At 54.5% G+C, this 26241-nt stretch overlaps 2 protein-coding genes and 1 long non-coding RNA gene across 3 annotated transcripts in view; all 3 read left to right on the forward strand.

Moving 5' to 3' along the window:
* Window positions 1–7618: 7618 nt before the first annotated feature.
* HAAO (3-hydroxyanthranilate 3,4-dioxygenase) lies at window positions 7619–23434 on the forward strand. Its single transcript, XM_006159913.3, has 11 exons — window positions 7619–7802; window positions 11846–11924; window positions 16982–17065; window positions 17308–17414; window positions 20161–20250; window positions 20488–20531; window positions 20809–20825; window positions 20881–21009; window positions 22603–22671; window positions 22826–22908; window positions 23007–23434. Exons 1-11 carry the CDS (start codon window positions 7723–7725, stop codon window positions 23083–23085), a joined length of 861 nt encoding a protein of 286 aa, XP_006159975.1. The 5' UTR covers window positions 7619–7722; the 3' UTR covers window positions 23086–23434.
* LOC114009903 (uncharacterized) lies at window positions 15272–16975 on the forward strand. The gene is made up of 3 exons (XR_003551294.1): window positions 15272–15570; window positions 16133–16256; window positions 16357–16975. It is a non-coding gene; the product is annotated as an uncharacterized LOC114009903 (long non-coding RNA).
* A 34-nt stretch (window positions 23435–23468) lies between the features above and the next one.
* Window positions 23469–26241, forward strand: part of LOC106736135 (oxoeicosanoid receptor 1) — a 5169-nt gene continuing 2396 nt past the window's right edge. Inside the window, 4 exon segments of the mRNA XM_027776328.1 lie at window positions 23469–23513; window positions 23667–23762; window positions 25642–25830; window positions 25936–26074. Of these exon segments, the coding sequence (XP_027632129.1) occupies window positions 23469–23513; window positions 23667–23762; window positions 25642–25830; window positions 25936–26074 (469 nt within the window).

Here is a 26241-nt window from a genome sequence, read left to right on the forward strand (position 1 = left end):
AGCACTAGACTTCATCTATTGTTGAAGAGTTGGTAAGCTAGTTCCTATAAAGTAAAAGATAAAACTGAAAGGCTAATTATTCTAAGGTTTTACTCTTTTTCTTAAAAAGATTTATTTTATTTTATTTTGTTTATTAATCTTTTTCTTTTAAATTTGCTACAGTGCATGTGTGCTCACCAGAGAAAGACAGAGACGCAGAGAGAGGGAAAGCGAGAAAGCAAGCCACCAGGTCTGGAACTTGAACAATGGTCAGCCATGTGGGAGTCCAGCACTTTAACCACCACACCACCTGCTGGCCCCAAGATGAAGTATTTTTAGAGATTTTTTTTTGCTATAGGGCTCATGCACTTGCTGGAGAGACAGAGATCCAGAAAGCAAACAAGGAATCATCCCCCAGGGGGAAGGCCACAGCTCAATCTCTTCTCCTCCACTCTCCTCTAGGGATTTGGGGCACACACACGCAGGTACCTGGTGTGTTTTTCAAGCCACCAGGTCCAGGACTCAAACCAGAGTTGGCCATGTGGGATCCAGCACCTTAACCATTATGCCACCTGCTGGCCCTAATAATTCTTTATACTGAATTTTCCCTGAACAAGTTATGATATGTTTTCTGGCTGGACCTTGGCTGATACAGGATGCATTATTTCTTTTCACTTGTCATTTGAGAACAAAACCCTTCAAAGAATATGGAGAGCATTATTAGTAGATGGGTTAAATAACACACATATTGTGCTTACCACATGCTGGGTGATGGTTCAGGAACTTTGCAGCCTATTCATTAAATCCTCACACAGTCCTCCTAACAATCGTATTAACTAATGAAATCCTCGTGACATGAAGTAGGTACACTATTTCCTTTTACAGAGGAGAACATCGAGGCACACTGAAGTTGTATAGCTTACCTAATTGTAGAGCTGGGATTCGAAGGTGGATCCTGTCACTAAAGAGCCCATGGCCTTTACACTATACAGAACAGACTGTTTTGTCACCTGGAGAAAGAGACAAGTGGCAAGGCCTGGCACTAAGAAGTGGGCCCTTCTGGGGTTACCCTCAGGAGAGGACTGATCTGAGCTCCAAGAACCCCCAGGTGGGGTGGCCACAATATCCTAACTTGAAATATGGGAAAGAGATGGAGCTGTGACCACCGGAGAGATGAACACCAGGGCCAGGCCCGCTGGGGCACCCCAATGCCTAGATTCCCTCCTGCTGGGGCAAGGGGACGGCTCCTCCATCAGTCCTGGCGATGGTTGACCCTCAATGTAATGGACCGGATACAGGATGGCAGGTCATAGAAGCCACAGCACGGATGATGACGGGGACTTCTCTTTGAGAGGAGGAAGAGTCCTACCAGGAAAGCAGGTATCTCTGGAGTCTCAGTCCATAGGTTAAAATTTGAGAGTGAGTAGAAAAGCCTCCCTTGTGGGGCTGAAGAAAGGCAAGGAACTGGAATAAAATGACCTACAGTTCATTTTGGTAATATCCCATTATGCCTCCGCACCGCAGCGGGCTTACTGATGGACTTGCGGGTGAGTTCCTGTCTGGGGCTATTATGAATAAAGCTGCCAAGAGCTTCTGTACAAGGCTTTTTTGTTTTTATTTCTCTTGGGCAAATACAGGAGTAGAATTATTGGGTCATAACATAGGTTTTATTTATAGTTTCATTTTTTAGCATTCTTTTTTTCTGTTAAATTACACATAATATAAAATTTACTGTTTTAACCTAGTCATTGATTTTCTCAGTTTCCTTTGTTTTAAATACATTCTTATTTTGGCATCCTGCATTTTATTTTTTAAAAAGTTTTTACAAATTATTTTATTTATTATTATTATTTAATTGGCTATAGGGCACATTTACTCACCAGAGAGAGACAGAGAGAAAAAATGAGAAAGCAACCCACCAGATCCAGAACTCAAACAGTTGTCAGCCATGGAAGAATCTAGATCCTTAATCACCGCCTGCTGGCCCTCTCTTTTCTTTTTTAATTTGCCAAAGGGTGAGTGTACTCACCAGAGAGAGGGAAAGTGGGACAGCACCCTCCCATGAGGAAAGATCACTATACAATCCCTTCTCTTCTATTTTTCCTTTCAGGACTTTTAGGCAGAGTGTGTTTTTTAAGCCACCAGGTCTGGGACTCGAACTGCACAGTAGGCCATGTGGGCTCCAGCTTCCTTAACCCCCACACCACGGGCTGACCCCTCTGTTTTCTTTTATGTAGGAAGCAGGTCTGAATTTCTCCATGACACCTGGGCTACCAGAAATGCCAAGCTCAGCCACTTGCCCACAGGCCCCTGGATTCATAAGGCTGCACTTATCTGCTCCCTTCCGAGGCACACAGGTCTACGTCAGGAAGAATGACATTGGCATTGGAGGGGGTGGCAGCTAACAGAGTTAGGGAGGTAGCATTTATGGGCCCCTGGTCAAGAGGGAAAGGGGCAATCAGTGAATATAGAGTGTCTCCCTGAGGAAAAGTGGGGAGGTGGGGCTGGCAGGTGGCGTGGTAGTTAAGGGCACTGGATTCCCACATGGCTGACCGTGGTTCGAGTCCTGGACCTGGTGGCTTGCTTTCTCACTCCCCCTCTTCTCTCTCACTCTGTCTCTCTCTGGTCAAATTAAAATAAATTTAAAAATAAAATAAAGTTCAATAAAATAATAATAAAAAAAAAAAAAGAAGAAGTGGGGAGAAAAGAGAGACAGGGAGAGCCCACCGGCCTGGAGCAGGAGACAGTTGAAATGCGGCAGATCCATAAGCTGAACCGGAAGCTCAGCACAGAGCTGCCAGGGTCTCCTGAAGGACCTTCCATCTGTGAGGTACGAGGGACATCAACTTTCTGTTCTATTTGCAGAGCCCTGAAGAGTTGACACTGGTCACAGTAGGATGAGGGGCTTCCCAGCAGCTCTGCCCTGCCCTGTCCAGCAAGGTCTTAGCAGGGTCCAACCCAACACCAACAGCTAACTCTGATCTCGTCAAGGAGGCGGTGTGTTAAAGGACCAACCAGCTCTATTACTTGCTGCCCTGATCTTAGCGTAAACCTCCCAAGATAAAAATCTCAACTGTAAGCAAATCCACTGATACAGAGAAGTAAGTTTATAAAGCTGTATCATCAGAAGACAGAAACCATGTCAGTTATGTAACAGAATGAATACAGAGAACTGTCACCTAGGCTAACCATCGTTAACTAGGTCATTAAAAAGTCAAAAGAAGGAAGATGGGGCATCACGTAAGTGGCAACTGCAAGAAGCAGCTGCCACCCTTACGGCTGAGGGGACAAAGGAAGTGGATGAGTCACCAATACTTAGAAGCTGGAGGAAGGCCCTGCAGAGCTGGGTCTCAGACCTCCAAGCCGGGCACCAGCATCTGCACTGGTATCCCTGACAGGGTCGCTTCAAAGCTGACCCTGAAAGCACTGGGAAAGCTGCACAGTGGATTTAGAAACTGCTAAGGGAAGAAACTGGGGTGACAAACCCAGGAACCACAGGCAGAGGGGGCAGGCAGAAAGCACCAGAAAAGAGCGAGTGCTGTCCTCCTCCACCCTCGCAGAATCTTTCTGTTGCCTCCTTTGGAGAGCCTGACAGAGAACCAGCCTGAAAGCATACGCAGTTTGCAGAACCCCAGTCCCAGTGTCACAATGCAGAGCGTGGAAGGGGACTTCAGAACGGAGGGACAGTAAGTGGCAAAAAGAGCTTGGCATTACACAGGACACAGCTGTTACCACTGTGCCACCACCTTGTCCCTGAAGTGCACCATCTACCTTTAATCTTTTTTTTGCGGCTATAAGGGCGTATATCACACCCATGAGATGCAGGCAGCCATTTGTGGGGAAGAATGAATTAGGGCCTGCGTACAAATATGAGCCCACTGAAATTTAAAACTCATTAGACGAGCTAAACAGGAGAATAAATCAACTAAACAGAAACACGGTAACCTGGAAGTTTAGGCAGAACTTCCCAGAGCACAGAACAAAGGGAGATGGGGGCAGTTAAATCACCTGGAGAGACCTAAACACTCCAACAATCATGAAAAGAATTCTACAAGTTGAAAATAGAATAGATAAGAAAATGTGTTGGAGGGAGGCTGGTTCTGTGGCCTGGTGGTTAAAACAGCCAATCTCACATGGCAGAGTACATGATTCGAGTCCCAGACCTGGTGGCTTGAGAAACATGCCAGGTGTGTGTGTGTGTGTGTGTGTGTGTGTGTGTGTGTGAGAAACATGCCAGGTGTGTGTGTGTGTGTGTGTGTGCCCCAAATCCTGAAAGGCGGGGGAGTGGAGGAGAAGGGATTGCGATGTTACCATTTCCCATAAGGAGTGCTTTCTCACATTCCCTCGCTGTCTCCACCAGAGCAGCACAGGTGTCCTCTGGCAAGTTAAAAAGAAAAAATATTGGGCCTAGCAGGTAGTATGGTAGTTAGGGACTCCTAACTACCATACTATGGTAGTTACCATACATGGCTGACCGTGGCTCAAGTCCTGGACCTGACGGCTTGCTTTCTCACTTCCTCTCTCTCTCTCTGTCTCTCTCTGTGTCCCTCTGTCTCTCTCTGTCTCTGTCTCCCTGCCTCTCTCTGGTGAGCACACATGCCCTATAGTAATTTTTTAAAAGTAATAATAATAATGATAAATAAAATTAAATAATTCATGTATGTGTGTGTGTGTGTATCTTAGAGATAAAACACAACAAGAAAACAGTCATGATTCTTTTCTTATCTAACATGGATTCAAAATAAAGCAAAATTCAAAGTATAAGGGGTGACCAGCCGGGTATCACGGTGGTTAAGGCAGCCCGATCCCACTCGACCCACTCAGCAGTGTGAGTCCTGGACCCGGGGGCAGAAGAAGATAGACATACCAAGGCATCCGGGAAAGGGGCTGGGCAGAGGGACTAATTCAGGCTATCCAAGGATCAAAGTTTTTGCCAGCCACGTCCAGCAAAGCCCAGAAGCATCTACTGGCCTCAGTGGCCTGGGCAGGCAAACATCATCTATGGGAGGCCGAAATGAGACCAGTGAACAGGATCAACCCTAATGCACCCTGGTCCAGGACAGATGCTTGCGTCTGAGTCCATGGAGAGGTGACTTCTGGCAGCAGGGAAGGTCCAAAGACTAAAAGGGTTCCACCTGCAGGATTCCACATGGTCTGACTGAGCAGTGCTGGAACACTCAGATCAACTGAGAACTGCTGGCTTTCTGAACACGGGGGGCCAGTGGTGCTCAAACCCCGAGCGAAGAGGCTTGCCAACTGAGTAGACTGGCATGGTGTTTTACCTGCACGGCTCGGTGTTTGACAGTGACTACGCAGCAGTCATTTAGCCCGTGTGTAGGATTAATCAGGGTAACTCAGACCCCGCCCCCAACTCTACTGGGCTCAATTACTCCTATTACTTGTTCACATGGATTCAAATACAGGGTGACTATCATTCTTTCCTCTATACCGTGTAACAGAACATCTGTTGAGCTGAATTTAATATTTTTCCCTTTAGTATGAATTCCTTCTTGCCTTCATCCACCTACCCACCCATCTCTCCATTTAACAAACACCTGGGGCGTGGTGGCACCCACCCTGTCACAAGAACCAGTGGAGGATTGCGGCATTGAGTTCATTTAACAGACATCCGATCTAACCTAACACATCACAGGTCCTTGGTGTTCTGTGTTCCATTGTTTGCCGTCTCCTCTGATTACATGTAGATAAGAAAAATAAAGCAAGTTGGTTCGAGTTAAACAGGTGCCAAACACTATCGCAGAATGTTCAGCTAAAATGTTCCAGGTAAATAGCTAGCTGAAAAGAGAAGAGGAAAAGCAGAGGTGGCAGGACTTCAGCGGAGGTGCTGCCGGAAACCGTGCGGCTTTGGCTGACCCCGTGGGAACTTTTGCGTTCTAATCCTGGAGCCCTTCCTGAGTAGCCAGGCACCTGCAGATGTGCTCATGATCAGGACTCGCTGAGATGGTGGATGGATTGCAGGGGAGGGACCCTGCTGGGGGTGCTGTCTCTCTTTTTGTGTCCATGGAACAAATACGTGAAAAAAAGAAGGATGGCAGAGAGAAAAGAGGAGCCTTGTAGACATGGTGGGTGGAAATCCTGTTTCTTATCTGCCTGGGTTTTGACTTGGATCAGGGGAGTTCCTGTGTCTGAGATGCTGAGAAACCCAGCCCATCCCAGGCAGCAGCGAGGGGACAAGATGGGCTGGGAGGACAGGAATTGGAGGACTTATAGCCTGGATTCTGGTGTCAGAGGCCTGAGCCATTCATTCTTTCTGCCTGCCACCTCCCCCACTTCACTGTCCTCCGTTTTCCCAAGAATCAGGAGTCCTGAAGAAAGACAGGAAAGCAGGTGTCTGATTGCCCTCCCCTCCTCCACCCCCAGAAGTTTCTTCTCCACACCTGCACACCCAGGCCTAGGTGGCACCTGCCGGAGGGTAATGACATCAGAGCCTCTTACACACGGCTGGAGTCATTAGCATGCTTCTTCTGCCCACTCCACCAGGATCGAGATTCCTGGGGGCTCCACCAAGGACTCCATCTCATTTAATACTGTGTGACTTGAGGGTGTCCCTAGGACGGGTGAGCTCAGAACTGAGTGGTGCTGGGAACCAGCAGTTAGCGTAATGGCTATGTCGCTGACTCCCACTTAGTCGACCGCGGTTCGCGTCTCGGACCCGGTGGCTTAAATCTCACGCCGGGTGCGTGTGCGTGCGTGCCCAAGATCCCGAGAGGAGAATGGAGGAGAAGGGATTGCGGCGTGACCATCCCCCCTGGGGGGTGATTTCTCGCTTTCTGTCTCTATGTCTCTGTCTGTCTGGCGAGCGCACGTGCCCTATAGCGAAAAACCTCTCCAAAAAAAAAAAAGAACTGAGTGGTGCCCACTACAACACCGACACCAAGGGCTGTGTCCTCTGCAGGGAGAGGGCTGCACGCTCAAGCCTGGGGCCCCGGACCTTGTGCAGTGCGGGGCCTGCTGCAGCACTGCGCCTGCAGGGGCCTCCCTCGAGGAGCCCGAGGCAGAGCTGAGCCCTGCCATCATCCCTGCCATCATCACTCAGCCTGGGCACCCGGCTCAGCTTCGTGTGGAGAGAGTGCAGGGAACCCGCATTAATCTTCCCCTTTGGCAGCTGCTGGACAGCTTTTCTTTCTCTGCAAATCTCAGCCCAGGGTGGCTGGACGGTCATTCCCATTTTCCAGACGTACAAACTGAGGCTTAAATCCAGTGCAGCACCATGTACTCAAGCAGACTGGATGACAAACCGGCTTGGCCCCCTCTACAATATTTCTCTGGGGCTTCCCTGGGGTCCAGGCAGAAATATGGGGACATGTGACCAGGAACGTCTGGAGCAGCCTGGCAGGGCAGTGGGATGGGAGGCGCCCGCCCCCAGGATGCTAATGAGTTCCGCAGGGGCCGACCAGGTCTGAGCTCCTGCCTGCGGAGAAGCAGGGGGCGCTGGGCTGGCCACTAGCTTACCGGGCCACTAGCTCCCCGCAGCAGGAGCCGAGGCCACCGCGCTCGCAAGGGCAGGCACTAAGGGCCGGCAGGATCCGACCAAAGTTGGCGAGTCGCCACAGGGCCGGCCCCAAACCCGCCACCGCTGGGTGGCGGGGTTGTTCCGCCCTTTGCCCCGGGCTAATTAATGAGGTGGCCAATGGGCTGCTGGGTGGAGCCGCGCCCCTGCGAAGGATCTGGCCGGCCTCCGCCGCCCAGGACACGGCTGCAAGAAGACGCTCCCGCGGGACCATGGAGCGCCCTGTGAAAGTGAAGACGTGGGTGGAGGAGAACCGGGCCTCCTTCCTGCCCCCCGTATGCAACAAGCTCATGTGAGTCCTGGGCACCCCAACACCAGCGCCCTCTGCCCTCACGTCCTCCTACACTAGCTCTTGCACCTGGACCCTCACCTCCAGCTCCAAGTTCTTCACCAGAAGCCTGTCGGGGGGCTGTCATTCTCTCGGTGCCTTCAGGCAGGATGAGGACCGCTGGTTCCGGGTTGCACACTCTCGGTCTCTTCCTCTTTTTGTGACTCTGCAGTAAACTGTGGCCTTGATTTCGAGGGTGGCTGGGGAGGCTCTGAGGCTGTAAGAGACTGGATGGTGAGGCTGGGGAACAGCTATCCAACCCCAAAGGACTTCCGTGCACTTTGGGAAAACCCAAGAATTTGTGGAACATGGTTATCAGGCCCCAGAAATGCAGTGGAACCCGGTCTGGGGGCAGCTGGAGCACACACCACCTTGGCCAGGAAACTGCAGGCGAGGGGTGAAGTCAGAGGCCAGCTCCTTCTGGAGGACTGTGGCGTGCGGTTTCTTCACAGGCATACGCACTCACAAGCTGTCACACCAGGCCTGCCTCGGCCGCCTCTGCCTGCAGCACCCTGTAGGACTGCCCTGACAGGCCCTCTTTCTCCAGCAGCCCTTTCAGGTCCTCCCTGGGGCCCCATCACCCCCGCCCCCCAGCCTCATGGCTGGACCTGGCATGCTCCCCAGAACCAGGCTCACATCCCAACACTTGCCATGTCACAGGACATGTCCAGGGGGGTGACACCGCCAACCAGAAAGCTGCAGTCACGCACACGCACAGGTCAGAGTCCACGCTAAGTGTTTTTACATCAACTGTTTTTATTCTTGCAGTAGCCCCATGGGGTGGGGTTTTAATAAGTTTACAGTGTCATGGAGCTAGTGAGTGGGGGCGCTGCAGACTCACACCCTCGGAACAGTTCGACTTCAAAGTCCGCACATGCTCCTGGTCACTGCCTCATGGTCAACATCTCCCCAAAACTCCTTCTCTTCTACCACTGTTGTCGCACCTAACGCCAAGCTTTGCCATCTTTACCTCTTTCTTCCACTCGTCCCTGTCCACAGTCTAACATCCATCTGTTCTCGAGCCCCACAGTCACTGCCTGGTTCCACCCTTGTCACCCCCAGCCTGGGCAGTACTGGCTACCCTGTCTCCAGGCTCCCACCCCACCGTCCAGCACAGCCCAATACAGGAGGCGCAGGCCTCCTTTATTCATCTCCAATGTTCACTGAGCACCTACTACATGCCAGGCTGTTCTGCGCCCTGGAAACACAGCCGGAAACTGCCACAGTCAGTTATGGGGCTGACATTCTGGGGGAGGAGGCCATAACGCAGATAAACTACTCGAGGGCGCCAAGGCAGGCGGCAGGCAGACTGGCGGCCCACAGGTCAGGGTCAGAACTGTGGCTTGACCCCTGTATTTGTTTGTTGGGACCGAGCAGCGGAATCTGTCCCGAGCCAGTGCCCTGCCTGCTGGCGGTGGGCTGGTGTCACTGGTGGCATCACTGGTGTGCCTGGGCTTCTGTGCACCACGCCGATCTCCACCTTCACCTTCACGTGGCATTCTCCCTTTCTGTGTCCGTGTCCAAATTCCCCCTCTCTATACGGACATCGGTCATCTTGGATCAGGGCCCACTGTCCTGTGGTGTGACCTCGTCCACACTCAATCACATCTACAAGACCCTCTTCCCAAAGGTCACATTCTGCTCTCTTGGGGTGTGGACTTCAACAAATAAACGGGCAGGGGTAGGGGTCGGGGGTTCAACCTATAACCCCTGCAGTGAGATGAGAAGCTGCTAGAGGGTTTTGAGAAGAGGAAGGACAGGATCTGGCTTAGGTTTTGTGACTCATGGGCTGAAATATTTCAAGAACTTTCTATATGGACCTAACTTATAGCTCAGAAAAGTTTATTTTATTTATATTTATTTATTTTAGAGAGAGAAAGAGATTTTTGCTGTAAGACATGTACGCTTGCTGGAGAGACAGAAACAGACACAGAAAGCTAGAAATCACCCCTCGGGGGGATGGCCACACTGCAATTCCTTTTCCTCCATTCTCCTTTTGGGATTTGGGGCACACGCATATGTACCCAGCATGAGTTTAAGCTACCAGGTAACTATTATGCCATCTGTTGGTCCCCTAAAAAGTTTATTTTAAAAGGAAAACGCTTGGGCTAGCCAGTGTGGCTAAGGCAGCTGGATCCCACATGGCCAACCACGCATTTCAAGTCCTGAGCCCAGTTGCTTGAAAAACCCACCAGGCTCGTGTGTGTGCGTGCCTGCACAAAATCATGAGAGGCGAATGGAGAAGGGATTGTGGGGTGGCCGTGCCTCCAGGTGACAATTTCTCCCTTTACCCCCTCCCTCTCTCTGACAAGTGTATGCATGCTATAGCAAATTTTTAAAAAAGGAAAAGAAGAAAAATCTTTCTGAGGCTCCCTGGCACGCTTATGGCCAAAACTGAGTTCCTCGACTGTCCCCCCACCCCCCCACCTCAGTGCTTCAGTCTCAGGGCCTCGGCCTCGGTACCAGCTCTCCCCTCCACTCCCTCAGCCTCATACCTGGAAGCCTCTCCCGCAGCTTTAACCCAGCGCAGAACTGCCCCATGCCAGCCTCCTCCGCACCTCCTGAGACACCAGGGAGGAATGTGTGCATGAAAGGGGAGGGAAAGGAAAGTGGTCACATCTTCTGTGCTGTCCCCACACCTCCCGAGTGGAAACCAGCCCACAGGGCAGGACACTCAGCAAGGACTTATCAGTCTTGTTTTGTTTTTTAATTACTTTATTTAACTTTATTTATTTGAACTTGAGAGGAACAGAGTGAGCGAGAGAGAGGGAAAGTGAGAAAGCAGGTCACCAGGTCCAAGACTCAAACCATGGTCGGCCACGTGGGAGTCCAGCACCCTTAACCACCACGCCACCTTCCGGCCCCAGTCTGGGTTTGAGGTCTCAGGACCTCCCAACCCCCCCCCTACACACACATAAGAGGCAACCTGGAGACCGCAGTGACTGCACAGATGGTCCCAGCTGCGCCCATGCCTCACCCTCTCCAGGAAAGCCCTTGGCCCTACAGACCCTGAGTTCCACCCAGGCACCTCCCACTGCCATCAGCCCCAGTGCCTGGGCTCTGGCGATGGGACCCTCCTTGAGTGCATAAAGTCAGCTGTAGAGGGTTGTGCTAGGTTTACTTACCACATAAACAGTGCCTGCTACATGGCAGGCACTGCTCTGAGAGTTTTCCCACGTTAATTCGCGTAATTCACTGAACCTCTGTGAAGTGAGGACTGTCTCTCCATTTTACGGATGAAGAAGCTGAGACCCAGAGAGATTAAATAGCATGCCCAAGGTCAGTGGTAGAGCCAGATTTGACCTGCAGAGGCTGGCTCCAGAGCCTGGATTTGGGTTTTGTTTTGTTTTGTTTCTTAGTTTTTTGCTACAGGGTTTCTGTGCTCACCAGAGACAGAGAAGGAAAATGAGAAAACGCTCTCCCCTCAGGGGAGGTGGCTGCGCCACAATCCTTTCTCTTCCATTCTTATCTCGGGACTTGGGGCATGCACGCACACGTGCCAGCATATTTCTCAAGCCGCCAGGTCCAGGACGGAAACAGGTGGCCACATAGGATCCAGCTGCCTTAACCTGCTGGCCCCGGAACTGAGGTTTTTCACTGCTGGCCCCGGAACTGACTTGACACTGCTGCCTGAAGCCCCTGCTCGGTGTCACAGTCCTCTGAGTCCACGGAGCCAGGCCTGGCAGCCTGCAGACCGGGAAGTGGGGCACCTCGCTCCTCTGTAACAGGTCTTGAGCACACTCGGGGGTCCTGGGAGATGAAGCCGCGGATCCCCCACCTTGCTGGATCAGAGGAAGTGGGGGTGCTCACAAAGGGACAGCCACACACAATCGTGGGCACATGTTCAGATGTGTGGGCACACGTTCTGGATAGAGTGGAGAGGGGACGGGGGGGGGGCAGAGACAGCCCTGCTCCCTCTCTCCCTGCTGGCCCCTGGGGTCCTCTGCACCCTTCTCTCCTTGGTCCCAGAAGCTGACTGAGGGCCTCTCCCCACTTGGCCACTGCAGGCACCGGGAGCAGCTCAAAGTCATGTTCGTCGGGGGCCCCAACATCAGGAAGGACTATCACATCGAGGAGGGTGAGGAGGTAGGCTGGGACTGCCCCTGCCCTGGGGGCTACCCTGTGGGGAGGATCAGAGAGGGGTGAAGGGGCACAGCTGAAACCCCAGGGCAAACCCCTGACAGCCCATCCCAGGGAGTGGCCCAGGCACTCCTTCAGGGGAGTCCTACCCCTGTGGGCACAGGGGCACCCACATCCATGCTCCAGGCGGGGTCCCCCGGTCCCCTGCCCCCAAACCTGAACATACACCATTGGCTTCCACAATGAGACCTGAGCGAGTGCTGAGGGGACCTCGGTGCACCCCTCTACCCCATGAGCCAGATTCTGGGCAGTTTCCTCTGCTGCAGCTGGGGCAAATCCAGGAACAAAGTGGGGGTGGGAGGGCCGGGGAGGGGTGAAGGAGCAGGCATGGGTAGGGGGCCCACAGCTGAGGGAGGGGTTGGCCCTGGTGGCCCCTTCTTATCTAGAGACACTTCAGTTGCCAGGAGCTACGTGAGAAGGAATTTCACTGAATACCTTTTGTACCTTGACTTCTGAACTGTGTTTTCTCTACTTCCTCTGCCCAAAAGTTAAAAAAAAAAAAAAAAGTAAAATGAAAAGAGAAAGGTGGGTCTCATTAAGAAGCACAGACACCAGGGTCCCTGTCATCAGAAAAGGCCAGTATAGGACTCCCCACCCGACCCCCCTCGTCAGCTGGTGAGGGGCTGCTTCCAGGGGCTCCAGGGCCAGAGCCCAGCCTGGCCGCCAGCCCCTACCCTACTGCTGGCACTTGGTAGGTTCAGCACCTACTCACTGGGCACTCAGCATGCGCATGGGTGCCCCCAGACAGCACAGGCAGAGGGAGGCAGATGGCCGGGGGAGCAAAGGCACTGAGCAGAGCCTGCCCAGCCCCTCCTCCACCCCTCCCCACCACCCCTCTCCACACACACCTGCTAGGTGGTGGAGGAGGCATGGCTGTCTCGTCAGCCCGATCTTCCCCGATCTTCCCCCCCATTAGCTCTGCTCCCAGAATCTACTGTCTTCTTCCCTTCCTGCCCCTGCCACCTCTGCCACACTCAGTCCACAATCACACCAAACTGCTCAGGTGGATGGGTGTCCCCTGGGGGGGGGGGGGGGGGTGCCCCAGCCATGTCCTGTCCCAGCTGGTGTCCTGGAGATGAGGAGGGCTGGCCGGCAGAGCTGTCCTCACTCTGGAGGGACACTCAGGTGGCTGAGGGCTGGGAGGAACTTGGCTGGAGGTGGGTTTGTGACAGGATTATTCTACCCTGCAGGAGGTTGGGGAGGAAGTTGTCGGGGTGTAGGGCCTGCCCCTGGCCCAGGCCCTGGGGACTTTAGGGCTGAAGGTCTGCACCCTCCCTGCCCCTGCCAGTCCTCACCCAGCTGGATCCTGGGGAGACTAGGCTTCTCCCAAAAAGTGAGGAAAGAGGGGTCACTCAGATGTGGGTTTGAATCACACTTTTTACTCACTGTTCCTCCTCACTGAGCTCTGGCCTCTGCAATAGCTGCCAGGTGCTCCAGCTCCCTGCCTCCTGGCTGGGAGGCAGGGGAATCTGGACAGAGTATCTGCCTCTCATTAACCATGTGATCTTGGACAGGGCACCTTACGTGCCCTCTCTGAACCCGTTTCCTGTAGCACCCGGGATAATGGCCCCAGCCTGGCAGAGGGATTCAGTGTGTGCAGAGTGGGCGTGTGCAGAGCCTGGCGCAGTGTGTTAATAGGTTGGCTCCCTGCACCTCACCCCCTCTCTGCCTGTCCATGGGAGGCCAGGATTCCGGCTTTTTATCCCCACGCCAGCTTCACTGATTCTGCCTGAGTGGGCCAGCTCATCTCCTAGCTAGCCCCGGGCCCCAAACATCATCACTTCTAGCCTGAGCTTAATTCCTTTTGGATTGCCCTTGGCTGTTGGGGGTTTTCTGCAGTTCAGTGACCTATCCCCATGCTCCAGGCCAGGCTGGCCTCTCATCACAGGGAAGTCCTCTGGGCAGCAGACAAGACAGGAAACCACTGCCACTTTTCATGGTTTTGCTTGGTGGCTGCTAATCCCTTGTAGCCTGCCTGGGAAAGGTTTGCATGTGGCCCAGACCCGCCCCCTCCTAATTTCCTCTAATATTTTTAGGGTCAAGGGCTCTGGCCCCCTTCCCAGAGCTCTATGGGCCTCTACTCTCCTCCCCTACGTAGAGAAAGAGAGAAACTCACACGCGCGCATGCGCGCGCACACACACACACACACACACACACACACACAGTGTGGGGGAGGGGAGGGGACCTGCTGGATGTCTCTTTACAGGGAACCTGGTAGGGTTATTATTTGTATTAAATAATAAATGTGGGTTGTTTTTGGTTTCTTTTATAAATTTGCTGTAAGGTGTGTGCACTCGCCAGAGATAGATAGAGATAGAGAGAAAGAGAGAGAGAGGAAAGATGGAAAGTGAAAAATCACCCTCCAGGAGGGATGGCCACGCTGCAATCCTTTCTCCTCCATTCTCATCTCGGGATTTGGGGCATCCACGCACATGGCCCAGTGTGTTTTCCAAGCCAGCAAATCTAGGAAACAAACCGCGGAGCTGGCCATGTGGGATCCAGCACCTTAACCCTCATGCCACCAGCTGGCCCAAATTTGGGCTGTCTTTAATACTGAAAGTAAATATTGTTCATTGTGGAAAACACAGAAAGAGAAAGAGTATGTTTACCTCATTCCCAATCTCACCACACGGGGCAGCCACCGTGAATGAACGTGTCCCCTCCTTCATGTTGTCACCACATAATTAGAGTCCTGCCAGGTACATAGTTGTAAATATTGCTTTAACCTAACTTTCACATTTTCTTTTTTTGGGGGGAGAGGTTTTTGCTATAGGGTGCGTGCGCTCGCCAGACAGAGAGGTACAGAGAGAGAGAAAGGGAGAAATCACTCCGACAGAAAGTGAGAAATCACTCCCCCCCAGGGGGGTGGGGTGGGATGGCCATGCCGCAATCCCTTCTCCTCAATTCTCCTCTCGGGATCTTGGGTACACACACACAAGCCACCGGGTCTGGGACGCGAACCGCGGTCGACTACGTGGGAGTCCATCGACATAGCCATTACGCTAACTGCTGGTCCCTCGCATTTTCTATTTTATCGAGTTACTCAGACATATTTTTTAAAGGCTGCATCATGCTCCATGTTTTGAATTTACCGTCAACTGTCGACATTCCCCTATTACTGTTTTCTTTTAACTAGTTTTCTTTTAACCAGTCGTTCACATTCTTTGTTATTTTTTTTCCTTTTAAACAATTTTAGCATTATTTTATTTAACTTTATTTATTTTAATTTGACCAGAGAGGGACAGAGTAAGTGAGAAAGAAAGCGAGAAAGCAAGCTGCCAGGTCCGAGACTTGAACCGCAGTTGGCCATGTGGAGTCCAGCACCTTTAACCGCCACACCACCTGCCGACGCCATTCCCTATTCCTGTTATTAGCATTACTTTTGCAACCCCTGCCATTCCTGGTATTCGTAGCTAGAGGTTTACTGAGTGCTTACTATGCGTGGGGTGCCTGTGTGTACAGTACCCTGGGCGGTCTGCACAGCCATGTCCTGAGTAGATACCGTCATTTTATAGATGAGAAAACCGAGGCAGAGGCCTAACTGAACTGACTAGGAGGTTCCAGTGCCCTGGCAGAGCTGAGGGCCAGGAGGTAGGCTGACCCGGGAAGCTGGGTTTGAACTGCGCACTGTAAGAAGCCAGCACGTCTTTAGCGTCCTTGAGCTCAGCTTGACTGTTCTTGGAAGATGCTGTCACGAGACCCTCTACTCTAATTCTTTACATGATAATAATCAATATTATTCTTATTAATAACACCCCTTTAAGTATTTGTCTGCGGCTTTTAACAGCCTGCAACGTGTGACCAGTGGAAGGAAACCCGCTGCACCTCCTCCTCCCATCCCCATGGGTGAACTCCAGTCATTAGGGACTTTGGCTGGCACAGGAACAATGCAGGACCCCACCCCAAACTGTGAGAGAGTAGGAGGGGCATGCTCCTGGCCCCCTGGGCTGCCAGCATCCCTGAGACCACCATTTACACCTGCTGAGTCCACAGCCCACCCCACACCAGGGTGTCACCAGCCAGAGGAACCAACACAGGTCCCAGGGCCGAGCACACTCAGGTCCACCTCGGCTGCAGGACTAACTGGCTGTGTGTCCCTGGGCAAATTGCTCTCCTCTCTGAGCCTCAGATCTCTTTTTTGTCTTTTTCACAGGATGGGGCTAATAACACCTTTGGGGGGCCAGCGGGTGGTGTGGAGGTTGAGGCACTGTACCCCCACATGGCTGACTGCATGGCCCACGACCTGGACCTATTGGCTTGAAAAATATGCCAGGCATGTGAGTGTGCCCAAAATCCCCAGGGGAGAATGGAGGAGAAGGGATTGCAGCGTGGCCATCACTCCTGGGGGGTGCTTTCTCATGTTCCCTCTCTCTCCAGTGCATACGCCCTATAACAAAAAACAAAAAGGCCAACTCTGGAAGTTGAAAAGATTTCTGAGAATGTCTACAGAAGTGCTCTGTGCAGCCCAGCCACATGGCACACGGACGATCCTCTTCTCTGGCCTGGCCACTAACTTCATCTGTGAACATCACTTCCAGCCTCCCGCCACTGCTGCGGCACCTTGGGTCCTCTGACCTCACATGTGTGCTCGAGATACAATCTCCGTGCGTCCTTAGCACTCTCGTCTGTGTCATGCATCAGGGGAGACGGCCTCGGGACAGTGGTGACTGATTTTCCTGGTCAAAACACAGTGTCTGTGCCTTAGCCACTGTCACCGGCTCCCACATGGCCGACCGCTGTTCAAGTCCCAGACCTGGCTGCTTGAAACTCACACCAGGGGCACGTGTGCATGCGTGTCCACAATCCCGAGAGGAGAATGGAAGGAAAGGGGTTGTGGTGTGGCCATCCCCCCGGGGGGTGATTTCTAGCTTTTTCTCTGTCTCTCCCATGATCACGTGCACCTTTATAGCAAAAATCTAACCACAAAAACCCAGGGCCTGGGCAGTGGCCACAGACTTGGAAGTGAGCATGTGAGGGCCCAAGCCTCTTTGCTGTCCCACAGGTGTTTTACCAGCTGGAGGGAGACATGGTCCTCCGCATCCTGGAGCATGGGAAACACCGGGATGTGGTCATTCGGCAAGGAGAGGTGAAGCTGGAGTTTGGGGGGCGGGAGGCAAAGGGCTGCCAGACAAGGGCCCGCCCTGCCACGTGTCCCGGGCCTGCCCTCTCCTGCTTGCCCTGTCCTTGGGCACCCACCCCCTAAGCTAGCCTGCTCTCAGCACAGCCCAACATTTTCCCCAGCTTTCGGGAAGCCTTGGGTGCTGGGGGGCACTGAGGGTTCCATGAGGGCTCGCGGCCTTGTCAGGCACCTTGTCATCACTCCTGCAGATTTTCCTCCTGCCTGCCAGGGTGCCCCACTCACCGCAGAGGTTTGCCAGCACGGTGGGGCTGGTGGTTGAGCGGAGACGGCTGAAATCGGAGCTAGATGGGCTCAGGTAGGTGCACGCTGTCCGGGGCTGCTGTGGAGAGAAGGCAAGTGGAGGGGTGTGGCCCCACATGCGGCAGAAAGGATCCTTGGGAGACTGGAGAAAGCACTGCCTGGCCACTGAGAGAGTGGGAGGGCTTTGCAGGGAGTTGACGGTGGAGGGAGTGGTCTCTGGGACTCCCTGAGAGTACACTTAGCCAACAGCTTCTGAAATCAGAACCTGTGCTTCCTTCATGGCCCACTGGAAGGGGTGGGATGCAGAAAGGGGTGCAGGGATACTGAAGCTGCACCCACCTACCCCAGTGCAGCCAGGAACACTGTTGCTTCTCCCCAGCATTTAGTCTCGGGGGCCTCCTCTGCTAGTTCCTCTACCCCAGCTCATTCAGCACCAGCACCAACGTCTGGGTAGCAGGTGCTACGTGCCAGACCCTGACTCAGGGCTTTGTTTTATCCACTTAATTCTTCTGGTAATCCTGTGAGGTAGGTACTATTATTATCCATACTGCACAGATTAAGAAAACTGGTCCTGGGCCAGCAGATGATGTAGTGATTACGTTGCTGGACTCCCACATGTCTGGCTGCGGTTCGAGTCCTGGGCCCAGTGGCTTGAAGGTCATACAGGACGAGTGTGTGTGCAGACATGCCCAAGATCCCAGGAGGAGAATGGAGAAGAAGGGATTACTACGTGGCCATCCCCCCTGGGGAGTGATTTCTCACTTTCCCTCTCATTGTCTTTGTCTCTGTCTCTGTCTCTCTCCCTCTGGTGAGCACACACACACCCTAAGGCAAAAACTTCTTAAAAAAAATAAAGTGGTCCCAGGGGAGTTACTTTACTAGGATTTAACTTGCTAGATCTGATATTCTAAAGGAATCTGAAGTTAGGGCTAGGGCAGCACAGAGAAGTGGGAAGTGACGACACAGAGGGAAAGACCTCAGGCCGCCTACAGATACTCTGATTCCATGGCTGTGGTGCCATTTGGTTCTGATCAGTCATTCAATTATCCCATGGGACCAGCAGATGGCGTAATGGCTATGTCGTTGGACTCCCATGTCGTTGACCGCGGTTTAAGTTCTGGACCCGGTGGCTTAAAATTCACGCCGGGCGTGTGTGCATGCATGCCCAAGATCCTGACAGGAGAGTGGAGGAGAAGTCTCTCTGTCTCTCTGTCTTTCTGGCAAGCACACGCGCCCTATAGCAAAAACCTCTCCAAAAAAAAAATTATCGTCCCCTGAGAGGAAGAAGTAGCCTGGAGCTCAAGGGAAGCAAGACTGTACCAAAAGGCACACTGGTTTTTTGTTTGGTTGGTTTTGCTTTTTCATTTTTAAAACAAATTCCAGGACCAGCAGATGGCGTAGCAGTTACGTCACTGGACTACATGGCTGACCGTAATTGGAGTCCTGGACCCTGTGGCTTCAAAATCACACTGGGTGTGTGTGCGTACATGCCCAAGACCCCAGGAGGAGAATGGAAGAGAAGGGACTGCGGTGTGGTCATCCCCCCGGGGGGTGATTTCTTGTTTCCTGTCTTTCTCTCCAGAGAGCACACACGCCTTAGAGCAAAAATCTCTAACAATAATAATTGTATGAATATCTCATACTATTTTTTAAAAGTCTTTTCAAAGAAACACAACATTCTCAGCTGCATACACTTCTGCATCACCGCATCAGCCCTGTGTCTGGTGTGCACAGACGCCTGGCCTGAAATTCTAAAAGGACTTTTTCACGAAGGGTTCATATCGGGAGTGTTTAGTGATGGAGAGGACAGTGTCCTCAATAACATTTTACAGCAAATTCAATAACAGATTTCATCTGGCTGCTTTTGACCTTTAATAAAAGCCAGGAACTCAACATAAAAATGCCACTCTGAAGGCAGTTCCCAGAGGGCCTTGTAGTCCAGTTATTAAGCTTTGTGGAGGCCGGCTCCATCCCAGGAGAGAACTTAGGGTGGCAGGTGGCTGGTTGCAAGGAGCGACTATCTATAATCCCTCCCACCAGCGGGACCACTCTCTTTCTCGCAGGAGTTGAAAAGCAGACGGAGCTGGGCTGGGGATTACACATCCTGCTACCAGGTGACCTAGGGCACGGAGGCCTGGGCACAGCCCAGACTCTCAGGAGCTCCCTGGGACAGTGAAGGAGCGCACTAGGCCGGGCTGGGCAATGGTGGGCTTTAGCGACTTCTGAAGGATATGTGTACATGCACGTGGCTTTGCTCCAGTCCTCACAGGCAACTGTAACCCTGAGAGATCCCTTCACCTGGGTGCTGTCTTCCAAATGTCGGCTTTTCAGGATCAGTGTACTCTGACCTCGAGCCCCACAGGCAGGCAGGACATCCAGGTGCTGGCGGTGAATCTAGCTTCCTCTTTGGGAAAAGCAAAAACACTTGGATTGGACACTCTCTAAGCTTCGCAGACTCAAGTTTGGGCTGTTTCTGCTGTTTACAGGCCGGGTGATCCTTGCTAAGTCGCTCAGCCTTTCTGAGCCTCAGGGTTCTAGCTGCTTTGTAAGTGGTCTGCTCTGGGGAATGAGAAAGAGCTTTGCATGTCCAGGTGATAGTCCTCCACTTGGGGGGCACCCACGTGCTTCTGGAAGTGCCAGGACTAAGCAATCAAGCACCGACCACTAGGTTGTGCTAATGGGAACAGCAGGTGGCCCAGCCCTGCAGGGCCAGGGCCCCCAGTCACAGGCAGGGCCCGACCTGAGAGGCTGCTCCGAGGTGGTCATGATGGAGCGGGGTTGCCTGTGCTCTGCCCTGGCAGGTACTACGTGGAGGACACTGCGGACGTCTTGTTTGAGAAGTGGTTCTATTGTGAGGACCTCGGCACACAGCTGGCCCCCATCATCCAGGAGTGAGCCCACAGTCCAGCCCTTGCCCCTCCTGCCCTGGGGCCATCATGCCCAGGAATTAGGAGAGTCTCCCTCTGGGTGGGGGCAGAGGCTGGAGAGCCCACTGGGGAGGGAGAGGGCTGCCCCGCGGGTGGGAGGGCAAAGATGTGGATGAGCCCTCCCCCCGCCATGAGTGTGCTGTGTGTCACTGACCACTCCAGCCAGAGCGTCACCACCCCTTCTCCTGGGTGTCCCTGCAGGTTCTTCAGCTCTGAGCAGTGCCGAACAGGAAAGCCCATTCCTGGTGAGGCCACAGGGAACCACCTTTCCTTCTCCCTTCCTCTCCCAGGGTCCTGGCCCAGGGACCGGCAGAGTCTGAGTATTCTGCCCAGTACTAACAGTACCAAGATGGCAGTGGATAGTAACCCCCACAGAGCAACTCGGTCATGGAGTTGGATCCAGAGCCCGCTCTGGTGACTGACTGCTGGGGCCTCTGGGAAGCGGGCCCGCTGTGGCTGGGGGTGGGACTGGGGCTGGGGCTGGCCCAGAGGACACTGACCACAGCCATGCCACGGGAGCAGATCAGCTGCGCAAGGAGCTGCCATTCCCTCTACCACAGCCATGCCACGGGTGCAGATCAGCGGCGAAAGGGCCTGCCATTCCCTCTGAGCACACGATCCGTCACGGAGCCCATGTCCCTGACGACCTGGCTGGACGGCCACCGCAGGGAGCTGCAGGCAGGCACACCCCTCAGCCTGTTTGGGGACACCTATGAGACCCAGGTAATGCAACCCTGGGTCACTCGGGGTATCCGCCTAGCAGCCGCAGGAAATGGGAACTCATTCTCTCCCTCCCTCTCTCTCTCTCTCTCTCTCTCACACACACACACACACACACACACATTCTGGAGGTTGTGGCATGAGCACTGGCCTTCCTGCTTCTGCCCTGACTCTGAGAACAATGGTTTTGCTCCAAGTGAGTCTGTGGCAGCCACCTGGTCCCAAGAGATCTTTCTTTGCTTTCAGAGTAGGGAGTTGCCCCTTCCACTGGCAACCTCCTGAGGGTCTGTCACTTCTCCCCTGCTGGGAATTCCTGAGACTTCAGCCAGCAGCCTTGGAAGCCAGAGGGAGAGAGGTGTTTGGGGTGAGGGCTTAGAGGAGAGGGGCAGAGCGATCCAAACAAAGCCAACCTTTTTCAAGCAGAGTTTGTGGGGAGCCTATTGTTTCAGGCTGTTTTAGGTGTGGTAGGAGAGAGCCTGCCTCAAAGACTGAGGTCTGGTCAGGGAAATGGGCGAGTTAACCAACAATTGCCACGACTGATATATTATTTGTTAAGGAAGCTACAGGAACCCCATAGGCAGATAAAGGAAGAACACAGGCTGGGAGAGAAGTCAAGGACGGCTTCCTGGAGGAGGCCCTCTACAGCTTGAGTTTTAAAACTAGTGTAAGTGTTTGCAAAAGGAAGAAAGGGAAGTGGAAAGGGCGTTCTAGGTGGGGAGAGGCATGAGCAAAGGCCTGGAGCTGGACACAGCCTGGCACTACAAGCAGCTGAGGTGGGCCATGGCCAGGGCAGGGGAGTGGGGGCATAAACAACTGGTGGACAGCAGAGCCGCAGGCAGGACCGGGTCCTGACGGGGCAGCTGGGCAGGGCAGGAGGAGGGTTTGTCCTAGCCACACAGGGCGTCACCCTACACTGAAGGTGGGGAGCGATTAGGCTGGAGGTGTTTCAGGAAGACCACCTGAGCCACCCTGTGTGGGGACGGTTCAGAAGGGTGAGAGGGAGGGAGGGAGCCCTGCTCGGAGGCTGGTACTCACCTGTGCTTCAGAATCTGCTCCGGGACAGGTATGCGGTTGTTAGTCACACTGCGGAGGGGTGCTCGCTGGACCCGGGCCTGCCCGCTTCTCCTGGGGACCAGGGCCCCAAGCTTCTCCAAGGCTGAGAGAGCAGGGAGCACCCCACAGAGCCCTCACCCACACAGCAGCAGTGTTCCCCGGCCCTGGGCTGGCCTGGTGGTCCTGCACCCACCTCCTTCACACCTCTGCTCCTCCTGGCTTCGGTCTACACTGCAACATCGAGTCCCACTCTGGGCCAGCAGACACATGGCCCCTGCACAAGAGCTGTAGGGCTGTGGGCGGATGCAGGACAGAGACCTCAGGCCCGCTCTCCTTCTGAGGCCAGACTCCGAACATCTCGCAGAGAAGGGATGTAGGCCCCTCTGGGGTTGTGTGTCCACATGAGTTCTGGTCTCTGCACACGTGATAGGCCGTGTCACGTGCTGCACTACTGGCCCACACAGGTCTGGTGTTGGGTCAGGTCCAAATCCGCGTCCCATGTGGGGCAGAAGCACCTGAAAGATGTGTCACCTCCCACCCCAGGTGATCGCCCACGGACAGGGCAGCAGCAAAGGCCCGCGGCAGGACGTGGACGTGTGGCTGTGGCAGCTGGCAAGTGGGGCCCTAGGAAAGGGTGGCACAGTCCCAACCCAGAGACCAGGCAACCTAGCCTCGGGCCCTAGGGTGGCACCTGCTCCCAGGGCCTCCTTGCTGTGGCAGTGCTGAGGCCCTGCAGCCTCCATCTGATTCCCTGACCCTCCCCCAGGAGGGCTCCTCAGTGGTAACCATGGGGGGACAGCGCCTGAGCCTGACTCCCGACGACAGCCTCCTCGTGCCAGCTGGGACTCCGTGAGTACAGGGGAGGATGTCCCCACTCTGGGGCTGCCTTCCTTCCCCGGGCTCCTCCTGGCCGGCCTTAACGACCCCCTGCTCGTCTGTCTGCACAGGTATGACTGGGAGCGAGCGCAAGGCTCGGTGGCCCTGTCTGTGACCCAAGACCCTGCCCGCAAGAAGCCCTTGTGGTGACCCTCTTGTTCTGGGCCTGTGGCAGGCACAGGGTGCCTGAGCACCGTCCAGCTTGACAGCTCCCCAGCGCCCCCGTCCCCTGTGGACTGACCCTGAGCGTTTCAGCGTCCCCACGCCGACCCCCGGGTATCAATGTCAGCCGTCCTCCTGCCACACTCAGCCCAGGTCCAGGCTCCTGGGCCCAGGCGCTCGCCTTCTCTAACAGCCTCAGCCGGCTGCCCGCATGGGAATGCCAGGTGGTGTCCCGCCTAGGGCTGGGCTGCCGCTCCGTCCTTCTGTCCCCACCGCCTCAGCACAGCACTTGCCTGCACCAGGAAAACCCTTAATAAAGACTTCTGCATGCACACGGGCTGTGGGTCAGCGACCGGGCCTTTGTGCTCCCCATGACCGTGTTGTGTCTGGGGCACCACGTGACCACAGTGTTGGGGGTCTGTTAATGCTGAGGACGGGCACTCATCACTGTGTGACCCGGCCCTGGCGTGCTCCTGTCAGGCCCAGGAGGGCAGAGGTGGGCAGAGGAGACTTGGCTGCTGAAAGGGCTTTGGCCGTCGCTCTCACCCCGAGGGCGTCCTCTCCCATAGGCAAGGCCCTACACGGCAGCCTCCTCCAAGCAAACAGCCGAGCGGCCAGGAGCGGAGGCTCGGGTGGACCTGGGCTGCAGCAGGGAGAGACGCCCGGTCAGAGAATAGGCGGCCACAGGAAGAGGAGTCTACCCTTGGCATTAGAGACCACATCTAATACCAGATAGACAATTAGGACAACCAGCTCTTCACTTTTTCTGAACACAGCTCTGTGCTAGGGAATCCCCTCAAGTTTACATAAATAACCTCACTTTTTCCTCATGACCCTCCAAGAAGGCGGTGGCAACTGGTTTTACAGTTCAGGCTCAGTGAGGCCTGAAAATCGGGCTGCTGTTTCCAGCCCAGGCAGGCCTGCCTGCATTCGAAGCTCAGGCAGGGTCTCACCATCCTGCTTCTCCTGTGCGCACAGCTGTCTGCCCTCAGCCTTGGCCACACAGCAGCCCAGGCAGCAGGAAGGCCTGGAGGACCCCTGGGAGAGGGGCCAACAGCCACGGTGCCAGACTGCCGTGCGCAGCCAGGTGGCGAGGAGGGTGTCAAGTCCTAGAGCCTGGAACCTCAGCTCCCTCAGGTGTCCCCACTGCCCTGGGCTAGCAGGAGCCACAGCCACCCCCTGCCCCATCTCCACCCACAGGACTGACCTGCAGACTCGTGAAAACGGCTCTGCAGTGTGACAGCCTGACTTATACCTGGTCCAAAGCCAGCCCGGCCTCCTGCTCTCCCCCTGCAGTGAGCGCTGGACCCATAGCCACGGGGAGACGCAGACTGGGAAACTGTCGGGATTGTCCTGCTTGGGGGAGAAACCCCCAGAGCCCCATGCCATGGCAGTAGAAACGTGGCAGGGGAGGACCCTCCCCCCGTACATGGACCTGGGAACAAGCAGGCACCTGGGAGCAGCTGAAGGTTGACTACAGCGGGCCGGCAGGGCACAGCAGAACACTACCCTGTCGGCCTCTCGGTCCCTGCAGCCAGAGCTGGCAGGGCGGGGAGCAGCCAGCCAGCTGCGTATGCAGTGGATGGGGTGGGGGTGTCCAGGGAGATCTACACATCCCGAGAGGCCCAGTTGCCTTCAGGTGGACAAACCTCTGCCCAGCAGGGCAACAAATACTCTCCCCCACTCCCAGGCTGGGCTTGTTGCCCACTTGAGGGCTTCCCTGAGCCCCATCTCACCCCAGCTGAGCTCCAGGTCCCCCTCTGCCAGGTCACCCACCTGCCCCTGGCTGGGCTCAGGCACCTCATGTGAAATTCCCTCAGGACCCAGGAGAGGGAGAGATATGGGTCCCCCTTTGCAAGCAGGAACACTGGGTGTCTCTCGGTGGCTTCGAGGATGCTGTGAAAGCCCAGGAGGCTGCGTGGTTGTGTGGCCAGCTGACAGTGACGACCATCTCACTCTGCCCTGAACACTCATGCAGGGATAGAAGCCGCCAGAACCTTCTCTCAGGTCCAGAGCCCAAGCAGCCCATGGCATTTCATTTCATTCTTTCCTTTTTTTTTTTTTAAGAGAGATTTTCGCTATAGGGTGTGCGTGCTCACCAGAGAGACAGAGGGACAAAGAGAGACACAGAGAGACAGAGAAACAATAACTCGCCCCCAGGGGGGATGGCCATGCTGCAGTCCATCCTCCTCCATTCTCCTCTTGGGATTTGGGCACGCATGCATGCACAAACATGTGTCCAGCCTGAGTTTTAAGCCACCACATATGGGATTTGAACCATGGTTGACTACATGGGAGTCCAGCAATGTAGCTACTTAACACCATCTGCTGGTCCCAGCCCATGGCATTCCATAACTCAAGTCCTTCTTCACAGTGTTGTCCCTCTCCTCCTGTCTTCACCATTGTATTGGGGTCTTCAAGAGAGGCCTAGCTTTCCTGTCACCCCCCTTCTTCCTCCTGACGTCTGCTTTCCTGGCACCAATCCTGGGTGTGGAGTTTGTCCTGGGGACTGGCGGGGGCCCTCTTCCTCTTCCACGTCCGCAGGTGGCCCTGGACGTCCAGCACACTGCTCCTGGTCAGCCTGGTGTTTCCCAACTTTCTCCTGACCTCAGCCTGTCCTTCTGCAGGGACTGCTACTTCCTGTGTGAGATGAATTCGGGGGCCACCACCTGCAAGGTCAGCCTCTCCATGATGCCCCTAAAGCAAGGTGTTGTGCTCCACCTCTCCCTGACGGTGGCAGCCCCCCTGCCAGAGAGGCCTCTAAGGGGGCAGTGCAGGTGGTTGGGACTCCGGGGAGCACCTGCTCCTGACCACTAATTTCAGCCACTCCTCTCCTAGTTACGGGTTGGGCATAAAAACCTCAGTCTCACTCTGCTGGCGCCAGGCACTGTAAGGCTGGAGTTCTTCCTGATGCTGGGGCTCATCCTCTTTGCCAGTGTGAGCATCGGGCTCATCATCCAGACAGGGGAGGAGACAGGCGGCGGCAGGCAGGCGGGCCACGGAGGGCTCTGTGCATGCTGGCGATGGTGGTGCCGTCTATGCCACCTGCTCAGCACCATCTTCAGCACGCCTTCCATGGTGGCCTTCTAGCCACAGGCCTGCCACACCACATCGGCATATGGTGAGTCCACAGGTCCCCGGCCC

The sequence above is a fragment of the Tupaia chinensis genome, unplaced genomic scaffold (genome assembly GCF_000334495.1).
Source record: "Tupaia chinensis unplaced genomic scaffold, TupChi_1.0 Scaffold000661_1, whole genome shotgun sequence".
In the NCBI taxonomy this organism is placed as follows: Eukaryota; Metazoa; Chordata; class Mammalia; order Scandentia; family Tupaiidae; genus Tupaia; species Tupaia belangeri.

What these genes read in the sequence shown, in the direction of transcription:
- HAAO (XM_006159913.3), top strand. Translation starts at nt 7,723, where the DNA reads ATGGAGCGCCCTGTGAAAGTGAAGACGTGGGTGGAGGAGAACCGGGCC. An exon ending in TCGGAGCTAGATGGGCTCAG is followed by an intron (nt 17,415 to 20,160) that starts GTAGGTGCACGC and finishes CTGCCCTGGCAG; the next exon opens with GTACTACGTGGAGGACACTG. An exon ending in CTCGTGCCAGCTGGGACTCC is followed by an intron (nt 22,909 to 23,006) that starts GTGAGTACAGGG and finishes CTGTCTGCACAG; the next exon opens with GTATGACTGGGAGCGAGCGC.